The following is a 14007-nucleotide window of genomic DNA, read 5'->3' as shown; positions in this document are numbered from 1 at the left end:
CCAAGAGGGAGGAGATGTGGGGAGTCCGGGGCCCTGAAAGGTGTCATTTTCTTTCCTAGCTATCTGTACCTGTCTGAAATGAGGCAGGATAAAATAATACATGCCCTCTGTCCTAAAAGTGGTAAGTGGATGCTGTAAAGAAAACTAGAGAGCTGACCCTTTCTCCCTTCTGCCAGTCTAACCTGTCCAAGCCTGAGATACTAATATCTTGGCATCCCACCTAGGAGGCAAGATGGTCCCTGGCCTCTGACTGGGACTAGACTCAGAGGCCACTGTATCCAACACAAACAAACTGCCATATCCTCCTTGCTCCGGTTCCCAGACCTGCCCCCAACCCCCCGCCCCTGCTGCTGGGCCTCCCTGAACCCCAGTGCCACACAGAGACACTAGCCTGTGGAAACAGTTGGGAAATAGGAGCCATTAAGGAAAACAACCACTCCCTGCCCAGTCAGCTGCCCACCAGCTGCCCAGGCCTCCCTCAGCGTCCTGCACCCGGGGCCCAGCCCCATTCCTTCCCAGACAGCCAGCTGAGTCCCCAGCCCTCGCCCTCCCACCTCCCACTCAGAAGCAGTGGCAACACCAAGAGAGGGCCCCCAGTCCTGGGATGAAACCACCATGGGAGAGCCCTGACATCGACTCGGACACCAGAGGGCTGGGCTTCTGCAGCTCTTGCCCTGAGTGCCTGGATCTCCTGATGGCAGCCGAGAACTTAAGCAGGTGGGTGAGGACAGGACTCAGGGGACTGTTGATGGTTAGGTGTCTGGGAAAGGGCTTGTCTCAAAGAAGGGGTCTCACCTAGGCCTCGTCCATTAGCCAAGCCCCTGCATCTGTGCCCCCCAACACAGACCAAGCCCTGTGTACCCTGAGAGCTAGGAGCCAGGACAGCTGGAACCAAAGGACGCAAAGCCTGGGAAATTCTTCTGAAAGCCTGGGACTTGCTCGAGAATAAGGTACAGATTGAGTGCAGATGTCTGCGGAGCCAGAGCAACAGGGCTTTGCTTTTACCAGGAGGCTTCCTTGGGGAGGAGAGTGGAGTGGGGAGGTGTCATAGTATGAGGCTGGAGTGCAGTGTGTCCCCCACCCCCATCCCCAGCCTTAAGGAGCTGTCGAAGATGGGATGAGGGGAGCAGACGCTACACTAGAGACTCAGGCTCAGAAGGAAGTGGTGGAGGATTGAAAAAGGCAAAGTTTTGTGGGCCCGGTGTACTGTCTGGCTCCTGCAGATTCCTGCACAGAAGAAGCCCACCGGCTGTCTGCCTTCTCCCTGAGGAATGTCACCTGCAGCCAGGCTTAGATCACAAATACATCTTCCTAACAGGTGTGAAACTCCAGAACTTCGTGACCAAAGCAGAGCTTGGCGTCTCAGCTGAACACAGTCCTCAGGTGGAAGAGGACCTCTGGGCTGGGGTCCTTAAAGTGGGGCTCTAGCACCTGCTGGACAGCCCTTCCCGGATTGATTTGAAGATTCTCCAAGAGATTCATGGCCAGCAGAGGGCACCACCACCCCACAGTATGGCATCCTGGGCTCCCCATTGCCTCCCTGGAGGAACTGGGAATACTGGGAGAAGGAGGCGGGCATGGATCTCTGAGATCTCAGGCGGAGATACCAGCAGCTGAATTAAATAGTCTCCAGAGCCAAGGGGGCTGGGCTCTTGTGGGTTCTAATGCTTGTTCGGCCACCATCTTTCCCTCCCTGCTTCAGGTTGCCACCTCCATGGAACGAGGGCTTGGTTCACTTGGTGTCCACTCCGGATCACAAGGCCCTTTTCGGCTCTGAACTTCTGGGATTTGAGGAAATCATGCAATGACTGTGACAGAAATGGCATCTTCTGGGCCCACCTTTACTCTGGGATTCTCCAGAGTGCCCTGCCTGGCAAGAGGCAGAAACTTGAGTTTCAGCTCTCTGGGGCTGTTCTCTCACTTGGTCTCAGAGAGGCAGACTGGCCTGGATGCTGATGGGAAGGCTCTGTCTCCACATCAGTCTGAAGAAGGACTGTCTCAACAGGGCTTGCAGACACGGATACCCATGGCATCTGCTCCCCCGGGTTTTAGGGAAGGAGGTGTCCCTTAGGAACCACTGTGGGATCGGTGGGGTGGTAGTTCAGAAGCACTCATAAGACGCCCTTTTGAGAGTCCCTTCAGATAGGCAAGGAGTGCAGAGAATAGACACCATCGCCTCTCTTGCCTTCGCTCGCTCGCTTCCCAATCCCCACCCCCACCACAGATGCTGTCTGTCAGGAGCAGGCAGCAGACGGTCCAGGGGTCCATCTGTCCTACTGCTTCACAATAGAGTCCCGTGTTTCCCCACCAACTCCCCCTCGGCCCCTCAGCTGATGGCCACTTGGTGGTGCCAAGGGGGAAGGTGGGAGGAGGCAGAGGAAGGCTCTAAGGGAGCTGGTACTTGGCTCCTGGCCGTCCCCAATCCACCCCTGCCCCCCACCCAACAAGCATCCTGCCATCTGGACTTGTGTAATCACTGCAGGGTGGAGAAACACCCCCTCCCACCCACACCTCCTATAGGGGCTGGGGCCCCAGGGGCCTGGGGGTGGGGGAAACAGACAGAGTCAGGAGACTAGGAAGCAAGAAGACGGAGACAGACCCATGGACTGAGAGGCACAGGAGACAGAAAGCCTGTGCTAAGCTTCCCGGGTTGCTGGGTCACTAGCCCCTCTGTGCTCCACATGCCGTGCATCTAACCCAGCACTGGCGCGGGCATCACTCCCTACCTGACCAAGAGCCTCTGTAACCTGGCCCGGAGCAGGGCTTCAACCCAAGGTGAATGAAGAACAGCAGAAGACTGCATCACCCAGTGGGTAGATGGCAGGCTCTGCAGGCTGCCCAGGTTCGAACCAGCTCTGCCACAGAGTGGCCTAGAGCAAGTTACTTAACCTCTCCGGGCCTCAGTTTCCTTCTCTGTAAGAGATGATAATGGGATCTGTTTCATAGGGTTGTTATGAAGACCAAACAAGTTCATTCATGGATGTAACACACAGAACAGTGTGCAGAGCACATGGTAAATGGCTCATAAATGTCAGCTATTAATATAAAGGCATAACACAGACTCGGGAACACTGGAGGAGGGGACAGATGAGGACAGTGCATTCCTGGCTTCTGTTTAGTGGCAGACGAGATGCGGAGCCCTCAGCTCGTGGTGCTGACGCCGTGTGGTGGCTGGCCACTCTTCAGACGCCAGGCCTGACCTACCACTTCCTCCTCTCACTTCTTATTCAGGTACCACTGACGACAGAGACTTTGGCTGGGCCATTCCCACCTCTCTCATAGGCTGGCCGCCACAGACAACACAGCCGAGGGTCGGGGGGTTGGGGAGGGTCCCCAAGAAGGGTCAGAGAATTGTTGAGCACCAACCCCCAATCCTGAGCACCCCCTCAGCACACCATATGCCCTGCCATGAGTCAGTCCTACAGTAAGCATCTGTCTGCTGGAGAAAGGTTACCTGAGCCCCAACATCAGGAGGTGAGGCTGACGGGCCAGAATTAAGTCTACTGCTTTCTGGGTTTCCCTCTCTTCCCTTTTCTCTTGACCTGGGGAGCAGAGGCAGCTCTTTTCAACTGTTCCGGGAGCTACGTAAAGAGGAGACTCTGGACCCTTTCACCCCCTAGTGGCTTCTACACAGTTACTTCAGGGCCATCTTTTTCCTCCCCTCAAGAGACCTCACCCCTCCTTCTCCTAACCTAAAGTCTCCTGCAGCGCCCTGGGTCTCCTCTAATCTTACTCTGGGCCTCCAAACCTCCTTCTAAAGACTCCTTACTGTCACTCCACTGCTAAATCTCGTGCACAAGCCCCTTCACAGGCTCCCCGTCCCTCAGGTATCACAGAGACCCATACTCTGCCCCGGGATGCCCTGCACATCCCCCCATCCCCGCTCCTTTCCGCGGCTAGCTTTTACCCCTATGGGCCAGGCGCTCGAGGTCCCCAAGTGTTTCCCTGGTCTGGGCAAGTCTCAGGAGCAGTGGGCGGGGCTCCGGAGCAGCGGGCTCCGCCCCAGGGGCGGAGCCAACCGCGCAGGGGGCGAGGCCCTGCGAGGCCGCTCCCCGACCGCCCCTTCAGCCCGCCCCGCTCCCCGAGCCTATAAAGGGAGGCGACCCACCACCCTCCAGGCTGGCATCCTAGAGCCATCGCCAGCCCCGCCGCGCGGAGAAAGCGCTGCCAGAGAGGGGCGCCGGAGCCATGACCCTTCGCCGACTCAGGAAGCTGCAGCAGAAAGAGGAGGCGGCGGCCGCCCCAGACCCCGCCGCTCGGGCTCCTGACTCGGAAGCCACTCCCGCCGCTCCGACCCCGACCCCGGCCTCGGGTCCCCCTGCTGCAGCCGCCGGCCCTGGGACCCCCGGGGACGAACTGTACGCAGCGCTGGAGGACTACCACCCCGCCGAGCTGTATCGCGCGCTCGCGGTGTCCGGGGGCACCCTACCCCGCCGAAAGGTGCGTACCTCCCCAACTCCCGCGGACCCCCTCGGCCCCCGGTACCCTGTGGTGTCCCTTCCTCAAGACCCGCGCTACCCGCCACAGTCCCCATGGATGCCTGCCGATCCCCACCCACACCATACTCCTGGGGTCCCCGAGCGCCCCAGTTCCTCCCCCGCCCTATGAACCCCACGGACACCTTCAGATCCTGCTGGATCCCCTCGACCCTCTGCTCAGAAGGCGCAAATTCCCCCATCCCCGGCTCCACGCCGCTCGCGAGCCGGGCGGCTCTCCACTCCCATGCGCCGCTGCCCCGTCTCGCTGCTCTCCTTCCTGCTGCTTCCCCAAGTTGTCTTCCCCTCGCCCCAACTGGCCATCGGCACCCCGCCCCAGCCCCGCCTCCCCGGGTCCCCAGGATCCCCCCGCCCCGGCTTCTCCCTTGGGAGCAAGAGGCCTCGAGCTGGGGTCCGGCCGCTAGTCCAGTCAAGTTGAGAGTCGGCGGGCCCGGGGTGGGACTCTCGCCGAGGAAGTGCCTGCGGCGCCGCCGACTCCGAGAGCTCACCCTTCTGAGGGGGCGCCGGGATTCCTGGGCTCGGCCGCCTCACCCTGCGTTTGAGGTGCGGGGCGCGAGGCCACGGCTCCCTGGACGTCAGCCGCGACCGGACGCGGTGGGAGGCGTCGCAGGGCGCCCGCTGGGCAGGAAGGATGCGGGCCGCGCCCGCCCTCGGAGTCTCCCCCTCCGCCGGGCTTTTCCTCTGGCCCTAGGGGGACCCAAGCGCTCAGAAAGGAAACTTAAGACCTAGGTTAAGGAGAGGGGACTGGTGGCCTTTCCCAGCTCAACCCCCCCTCCTCTTCCTTTGGCCCCTGGCTCCCCCCCAACACAATGAACAGCTTGTTGAGAATTTGCATTTTATGAAAATCGGTTGGAAAGACAAAGGGGTCTCTCTATGCTGCCCAGTCCTTCCTCCCTGGCCGGTTTGGGAACGGTCCCCACCCTTGAGGCCCGTCTGTAAGGTTCTAGAGAAGGAGGACTTCCTTCTCTTCCTGGCCTCGGGGTAGCCTGGGGAGAGAGTTAACTAGCGCTCTGACCAGGAAGCTCCTGGGTTGTTTGGGGCACACGGGACAAGGGCTGGTCTGGAACTGGGCTTCTTCCAAGCATCAGTCATTTAGGGAGGGAGAGACACCGCTTTAGTTTCTCAAGGACCCAAAAGAGGTAAGCGGTCCCTCAGCTCCGTCATCCCTCGCACCAAAAAGCAAATGAAACCAACCAAACAATAACAAAACCTCCCCATCTCTTTCCTTGAGTGTAGTGAGACTTAACAAGTCTGAGATCTAAGTTGTGTTTTGTCCTAGAAAGCAACAACATGTATCACAATGCTGAGAGACCCAGGTGGAGCTGGGCACAGCTGGCCACCTGCAGCTGGACTCCATAGTTTGAGGGAGGGGGCTTGGCCCCTCTATCCCCTGCCTTTCCATGCTTAAGCTGATATTCCAGCCCTCTAGACTTGGGCCCCTGACTCCAGCTCCTGCAAGCCACTCTCTGTGACTGAGAAATTAGGAGAGATGTGACTGGCCTTGGGGGCTCTGAAATGTCTTGATAGGCAAGCCCAGGGGCCCCTGCCCTTCTCTGAATAATATCTAGGAAGAGCCCCTGCTTCCCCTTTTGGGGGCTAGGGTGCCGAGCCCCTTCAAACATGCACCCTGGGGACAGAGGCTATTCTACCTAGAGTCATAAAAACCCCCACCCCCTCCAGACTAGGAACCAGGACAGGACTTAGAGGTTCATGCATCTGGAGCCCAGGAAATTGTGTTCCCGAGGTCCCAGTTGTGGGGATAAAGCTTAGGGAGAAAGCAGTGGAGTGATACTGATGGTGGCACTCTAGGGTTAGTTACCCCAGCATCAGAGGAGCAGGTGTGGAGCTGGAACAGGACAAATAGGCAACAGGAAGTTAGATGCTGGGTCTAGGACTTGAGCCCAGGTGAGGAACCCCCCAAAGGAGGGCTCTCAGCCTCTGCTCCAGGACACCTCCCTCTCACCTGCTTCTTCCTGACTCTCCTTCCCACCCAGGGCTCAGGATTCCGCTGGAAGAACCTCAGCCAGAGTCCTGAACAGCAGCGGTGAGTCACCATTACCCCCGCCTCTGCCCTGGCCCAAAGGATGAGGTGCTGGGGAGGGGGCAGCACGACACAGCATCTCAGCCCACCCAGGGGGAGTTGTGCTCCCACCCTTTCAGCACGGTGCCCTCACCAGGAATGAGGGGCAGGTGGGGGTGTGGGCTGTGTGAAGGGGGTGGCAGAGGAAGGAGGGAGGGACTTTTGAGTCATCAGGTGCTCCTCAAACCACCCCCAGTCCCTGCCAGTCACCCCTCCCTGGAGAAATCTGGATCTGGGAAGGGGGAAGCAGGAGGAGTTTGGGGAGCTCCCCTGGGCCCTCCCAGCCGAGCAAACCTTGAAGGCCCAAACCATGGCAAGCTGTATCCGGCTACTCGACTGTCTGGCCCTGCACCCAAAACCTCAGTGCTCTGCTAGTCCCATCCGTGGTGGCCCCTAAAGAAGGGCCTGGGGTGAGGGCAGAAGGACTAGCCCTACTCTGCCTGTGTCCCATCCTGATGTGAGCCTGGTTTCTAAAATGGATCAGCAGACTATGGCCTGCTGGCCAGATTGGCCTTGAACTGAGAGTTGTTTTGATATTTCTCAAGGGTTGTAAAAATAAAGACAAAGAACAATGTAAGACAGAGACTGTCAAATAATTCAGGTCTCAAAAAGAAAGGCTGAAATATTTACCATCTGACCCTTTGCAGAAAAACTTTGCCAACCCTTTTAGAAAACCAGAGAGCACTGGAGTAATCATAGTCACCCTGCCCCCACCCCCACCCCGGCCCAAATACACACAGAGGGGGAAAGGCCTGCCTGCAAAGCAGGGAGGAGCTCACGCTGGGGTAGGGAGTTGCCGATCAGCATTTGGGGGAGGGGGGGTATGTGGGTAAGGCTGGGCACTGAGAGGCCTGGGTCTCCAGGGCCTTGCTGAGGCCGAGAGGCTTGAAGGGGACTTTGAGGCTGCTTCAGCTCGGCTTGTGGTGGAGCGGGAAGGAAGGGGGTGGGAGTGGGCAGAGGAAACTCTGGGCTCCCCCAGCAGGCGAAGATCTGGAGCAGCTCCAAACCATTGTGTCCAGTGGGCAGGCCTTCAGTGCGGGAAGGGGCGGCCTCGAGTCTCCCCTCCCCCCAGCCCTCACATCTGGTGGGCTGGCCTCACCGCAGCTGGGAGGGGCGGCTGGGGTCCGGGCTGAGCCTCGTGACTGGCCTCTGGGGGTGGGGCCAGCCCTCTCCCCAAGGCTCTGGAGCAGACAGTGCTCCAGGCTGGGGCCGAATTGGGGGCCTCAGCTAGTCAGTCAGTAGTATTCTGGGGCTCACTAGGAAGCTGGGAGTGTGGCCGAAAAACTCAGCTAGTTCAACTGGCCCTGGGGGCTGGCCATTGCAGTGTGTCCCCCACTCGAGGGGACTGATTTTGTGTGGCTTGATGAAGCTGATTTCAGTATGGGAAAGGACATTACGACAGCCGGGGATGAGTATGGCTTGTCACTGGAGACAGTGAGCCCTGCCTGGATGTTCCAGAGCAGACTCCGGCATTAGCAGAGGGCCACACTATGGGCCCGCCAGGCTCCTCTTTAATCCTGACGGACTTGATGAGATGGCCCCTGTGTCTCCTGCAGGAAAGTGCTGACTTTGGAGAAGGAGGAGAACCAGACCTTTGGCTTTGAGCTCCAGGTGGGAGAAGCTGGGTGCAGAGGGAGGGAAGGGTTGGGAGGCGGTCTGAGGGATGGATGGATCCTGCTCCGCTCGTGGGCTGAGGGTCCCCTTGCCTGTTACAGACTTATGGCCTTCACCACCGAGAAGAACAGCGCGTGGAGATGGTGACCTTTGTCTGCCGGGTTCATGAATCCAGCCCTGCCCAGCTGGCGGGGCTCACACCAGGTGGGGCCTGAGCCCAGGACACAGGGCTCTAGGAAGGGAGTATGACCTTACTCCCAAGCAGAGGGGGCAAGAAATCCAATCAGTTCCCCTTCCTCCTCCTATTTTGAGAAGGCCAGAAAGAAGAATGAGTTGGATCAAGGCAAATTTACCATTTACTATATGACCTTGAATATTCCCATCTGCATACTGGGGGCAGTAACGTGTCCTCATATCAGTGTGGTGAGGGGCTTTCCTGGGCACAAAGCCAGGGCCTGCCTGGTAAATGGCAGATGTTGCCACGGCTATTCTGCCTCCTCCTGGCGATCTGGCAACCCAGCATGGGCAGGAGTTGGGGAGAGAGCAAGTCCATCGTGTTCCCAACCTGGCCCAATACTGGGGTACCTGTGATACTTCTTCTAACAAGGACATGGTGCTGCCAGGAGACCTTTGGGACTGGCCAAATCTAGAGCCCCAAGTCCCAGGAAGGGGCAGCCTGAGACTGCACGAACTGGACCCCCCCAATTCTATCCCCGTTTTCTTCCGGAAGTCCTCATCTCTTGCCCATACACCAGCACCCTCTGATAGCTAAGTGGTACACTGCAACTTTGCAAGGTAGTTTCACATCCCCATGGTAGCCACCATAGGGGCCCACATCTCCTTTTCCAATTGGGCAGTGGGTCCTAAGAGAGGGTGGTCTGCTCCGCTGGAGGTCAGGAGGCTCTGCAGCAGCCTAGGGTGTCAGAGGTTTAGGCCTCAAGCTTGGGGGCCAGTGTTAAAGTTCGCGGTGTGGTGCTCCTCACCCTCCTGCCTTCCTGTCTCAGCTGGGGTTCGCTGGTGACAGCCTGTGGACTGGACCGAAATAACCAGCTCTGGGAAGCCCAGGCTTGCTGGGAGGGCTCAGCCTTTGGGGACAGAGTTTCCTGAGAGTGAGATGAGGATGAGGATGTGGATGTTTGAGGGCCCTGGCCCCTATGCTAAGATGCCAGGTCTGCACAAGATTGCCCCAGAACCATGAGTGGGGGTAGGGAGCTCAGGAGAGTTCTGTAGGGTTATTACCCCTACCCTTTGTGGTGAAGGTAGGGGACTGAAATTCTTCCGCATGCCCCGTGGAGCAAATGCTGATTCCCTCTCTGCCTGGCAGGGGATACCATTGCCAGCGTCAACGGCCTGAACGTGGAAGGTATCCGACATCGGGAGATTGTCGACATCATTAAGGCATCTGGCAACGTTCTCAGGTACATCCAGGTGCTGTGGTCCCTAGGGGATTCCTGAGCGCAGCCTTTCTTCCCCACCCTGTGGGCCCACTCATCCTTTGATTCCCCTATCTCCTCAGACTGGAAACTCTGTACGGGACATCAATTAGGAAGGCAGAACTGGAGGCTCGTCTACAGTACCTGAAGGTAAAGCAGCCTGGAAACCATCCAGCCAAACCCCTGCCCCTGCAGGCCCTACTGGTTTTTTTTTTTTTTTTGGGTTGTGCTGGGTCTTAGTTGTGGCATGTGGGATATTCACTGTGGCATGCAGGATCTTTAGTTATGGCATGGGAGGCTTAGTTCCCTCTGGGAACACAGAGTCTTAATCACTGAGCCACCAGAGAAGTCCTCCTACTCTTTTTGGGGGGTCGTTTATCTGCCTGAACCTCCTTTTAACCTTAAGGTTTCTTCTGTACTCCCGGATCCCTCAGTCTGTAGCCACCCTGGTTAGTTTCTTGCTGACTCCTGACAGTGAGGTGGGTGTGTCTCTTGCAGCAAACCCTGTATGAGAAGTGGGGAGAATACAGGTCCCTGATGGTGCAGGAGCAGCGGCTGGTGCATGGTGAGCAGCTCAGTGTTGGGAAGGATCACTTGTGCCCCCTACCTATACCCCCACAGCTGCTTCCCCCCAGGAACTAGTCGCTTACTTCCCCCTCCAAGTTTTGCTGAACTACTACTCTGGGTACAGTGCGGCCCTGGGCTGATGCCCACGAATTTTCATTCTCACAGTAGTGCCCTGAAGGAAAGTACTACACAGAACCATCTCCATTTTACAGGTGGGAACACCAAGGCTCCAAGAGCTTGTTTCAGGCCCCTTTTGTGACTCTTGTGTCATAAGGACCCTCAGAAGGATCCGAGTGTATAGTTTGTGTTTTACATACTGGGGAAGTAGGGTTCAAAGTTTTGACTTGCCCAAGGGCCACACTGATGGTCATCAGGAAGGAGCAAAGGTCCCCTACCCGTGCCCTCTAACGCCTGCCCCCCGCCCCGTGTCTTCTGCCCCCAGGTCTCGTGGTGAAGGACCCGAGTATCTATGACACGCTGGAGTCGGTGCGCTCCTGCCTGTACGGCGCGGGCCTGCTCCCGGGCTCACTGCCCTTCGGGCCTCTGCTGGCCGCCCCGGGAGGCTCCCGCGGGGGAGCGCGGCGGACCGGGGGCGACTCAGAAGATGCGGTCTACCACACGTGCTTCTTCGGGGGCGCTGAGCCGCCTGCGCCCCCGCCGCCGCCGCCGCCCCTCGCGCGCCTGCCGGGACCGGGCGCGGCCGACGCTCCGGCCCCGGGGTCCCGAGCGATGCTGAGCCGCAGCGCCAGCGTGCGGTGCGCGGGCCCCGGGGGCGGCGGCGGCGGCGCGCCGGGCGCGCTCTGGACTGAGGCTCGCGAGCAGGCCCTGTGCGGCCCCGGCCTGCGCAAAACCAAGTACCGCAGCTTCCGCCGGCGGCTGCTCAAGTTCATCCCCGGACTCAATCGCTCCCTGGAGGAGGAGGAGAGCCAGCTGTAGGGGCGGGGGCGGGCGGGGGAACGTATTTATTTATTTATTCTTTCCAGCAGTGCAAAAAGGGGGCGGGGGCGGTCGCTTGGCCGCCACGGGGACCCCAAGAGCCCGGAGTAGCAGGAGAGGGTCCTTGGCAACCCCAGCTGGTCCTGGCTAGTCTCTGCAGAGTGGTGAACCCAGCCCCAGGCCTCTTTACTCGCGCTCCCGCAGACTACAGTGGGAGATGCGCACAGGAGAACCGGAGAGTTTGGGGTTGGGAGAGGTTCGGGGGCCAAAAATGGGACGTGCCATCCTGCATCTGGGTCAGCAGTGCCTTGTGGGGTGTCCAGGAAAACTCCACCTCTAGGTGGGGGGACCCTGTCCCACGAAGCCCTCTCCTCAGCTTTACTTGCTCCCCACCCTTGGCCATGGGGAGAAATGGCCTCCGCCGGGTCGTTCCCCTACCCACCCCACACAGACACAGTTCCAGTTATCCAGTGGGCGCCTGAGGGGGCCCAAGGTGCTGGTCTCCCTCCCTCTCAGCCTTGACCCTTAAGGGCTTGGCCCCCTAGGGGCCCTTAACTAAGTGGGGTCCTACTGGGCAGGGGTCCTGGGTCCTCTGCCCTTGGGAGATAGGAATGGGCACCCCGGGTGGGGTGAGGGCAGTGCAGCCTCTTCCACCGTTTTGCATATTGTTGCTTCTGAACCACAAACTGTATAAAATGGACGGTTTTTTGCATCTGTGTCAGTGTGGTGACTGCCTGAGGGGGAGGATTGGGCTCCGGCAAGCTCTGACTCCACCACTCCGCCCCTCACCACACACACAGACACACACACACTATATTTTACATCTTATTTGCTTGGAGCCTGCGGCCAGGGAAATAGACTAGGGGATTCTGACTTACATGTATGGGCCTGAACTAGAGTACCCGCACTGCTTCAGAACTTGGGCCTCTTGTTTAATGCATCTGGAACCCCCCCTCCCCAAATACCACAGCAGGTAGGGTCGAGGTTCCTCTAAACCTAGCCTTGCGTAAACAACTGTTTGGCGTGCTCTCTCCTAGGAATCTGGAGCCTCCTGCATAGGAGTCCCTAGCCATCATCCACCCAGCCTGTGACAGGCCAAATCACGGGTCACTCGTTCTAGAACTCCTCAAAGGTGTCCCGTCACTCCCAGGATAAGAGGCTAATCCCTACGTAGGCGCATCTGGCCCCTGACTGCCTCCTCTTCTTCCTCCCCTCTCGCTCCCTGCTCTCACCCCCTTGCCCATGGTGCACTTCAGGTGTCCCGCCCTCAGTGTCTCTGCACTTGCTCTGCCCACAGTTGGCTCCTTTGGTATCAGCATTGCCTCCCCAGGGCCCTCCCATTTGGTCTAAAATATGGCCAAGCCTTGTTTGGTTTGCATCATATTACTCATCCCCCTTCTGAAACTGTCTTGACTTGGATGGGTTTGGGGTTTTGCCTGGCTCCCTTTCCCATAGGATGAACACTTTTGAGAGCAGGACTCTGGGGCCTCTCCTGTCTTACTCACTGCTTTATTTCATGAACAACACGAGCACATAATAGAACCTCAATAAACACAGTGTGTGCTCAAAGCGTCTGCAAAAGGTGGTCACCGCCTTCTTTGAGGTGCCCCCGAGCAAGTGAGCTGTCTAGGGGTCACACGTAAGTGGCAAAGTAGGGCCCAAGACTCGAGACTCCTGTGTTAGTGTTCTCCCTGGCAGCAACTGTCATACAAGGGGTGCCCTTGAGAGGTCTAAGTGGCACCCTCCCCCAGGCAGGCCACCTCCTATACTCTTCTTCCTGCACTGTGGCACTTACTTCCTGAAGGGGCTCCCTGCTTCCTCTCTCACTCTTTGACCATCGCTTTACACAGCAGTTGGGGTGATCTTTCCAAAAAGGAAATTGGGTCACAACCCTTCTCTGCTTAAAACCCATTATGGCTTTCCCTGGAATTTAAAAAAAAAAAAAAAAAAAATCCAAACTCTTTATCATGTTGTCCAAAACCCAAACTCCATAACATTGTGTCCCTCTGGGAAGACAAATTAGGAAAAGGCCTCGCTTCCTGCGGGTTGACAGCAGCCACACAGGCCAAACGGTTTGGCAACTGTGAGCCTCTGTGCAGTGCACAACCTCTGCAACTGTACTGGGATGCCCTGCATGAGGCTCTCTTGGAAATGGGCCCTTTTCAAGCTCCAATTGTTTCTCCCTCTATGTCACTTATCATATTTAAGCCACACTGCTCTTTCTGGTTCTATTCTCAAATATGCCAAGCTCTTTCCTGCCTCTGGCCTTTGCCCATACTATTCCCTCTGCCTGGAAGAGTCTTTGCAGGATTGATGCCTCCAACTTCAGATCTCTTAAATATCACCTCCTTGAGGAGAAGAGATTTCCCTGATCTGATCGAAAGCAGTTCCCTGTCCCCATTATTATTTATCTTGAGACCTCTATTTTTTTTTCTTTATAGCACCTACTCTCAATTGGTAATTATACTGACGTCCATTGTATCTGCCTTTTGACTTTCTAAGGCAGGAAAACTCAACTGTGTTACACTGTACCTTCAGGGCCTAATGCAGCCTGGCACACAGCAGCTGCTCAGTACATGAGAACGTCCCCTCGGGACCAACCCTGCACAGGGGTGACCACCACCTCTGCACCTTTCAGTCTTGGAGGGTGGGGTGGGGAGGCCCCTCCCCTGCTCCATCTGTAGCTGGCATCTCTGGATCCCTTTCACCAAATCCCTTTGGGGCTGGGTGTTGGCTCCAGCCAGGGGCACCTGCTCCTGGCCACTCTGCTCTCCCTGGTCCTGGGGAGGGAGGACATTTGATTAAGAAAATGGAGCTTCCCCAAGCTCCCTGTTTGAACAGCTGCTTTGCTGTGATGACAAACAGCCGCTCCCGGGGGCTC

The 14007-nt window shown here is 57.7% G+C and overlaps 1 protein-coding gene and 1 long non-coding RNA gene across 2 annotated transcripts; both read left to right on the top strand.

Annotated features, from left to right (window-relative positions):
* Positions 1-566: 566 nt before the first annotated feature.
* LOC138435769 (uncharacterized) lies at positions 567-2406 on the top strand. The gene is made up of 3 exons (XR_011255227.1): positions 567-717; positions 846-950; positions 1319-2406. It is a non-coding gene; the product is annotated as an uncharacterized lncRNA (long non-coding RNA).
* Positions 2407-4105: 1699 nt separating this feature from the next.
* On the top strand, positions 4106-11838 carry TAMALIN (trafficking regulator and scaffold protein tamalin). Its single transcript, XM_069580767.1, has 8 exons — positions 4106-4440; positions 6491-6540; positions 8133-8187; positions 8292-8394; positions 9515-9608; positions 9707-9773; positions 10122-10188; positions 10633-11838. Exons 1-8 carry the CDS (start codon positions 4189-4191, stop codon positions 11124-11126), a joined length of 1182 nt encoding a protein of 393 aa, XP_069436868.1. The 5' UTR covers positions 4106-4188; the 3' UTR covers positions 11127-11838.
* The last annotated feature ends 2169 nt before the right edge of the window (positions 11839-14007 follow it).

The sequence above is a fragment of the Ovis canadensis genome, chromosome 3 (assembly GCF_042477335.2).
Source record: "Ovis canadensis isolate MfBH-ARS-UI-01 breed Bighorn chromosome 3, ARS-UI_OviCan_v2, whole genome shotgun sequence".
NCBI lineage: Eukaryota > Metazoa > Chordata > Mammalia > Artiodactyla > Bovidae > Ovis > Ovis canadensis.
This window is presented reverse-complemented; position numbering and strand designations above follow the sequence as displayed.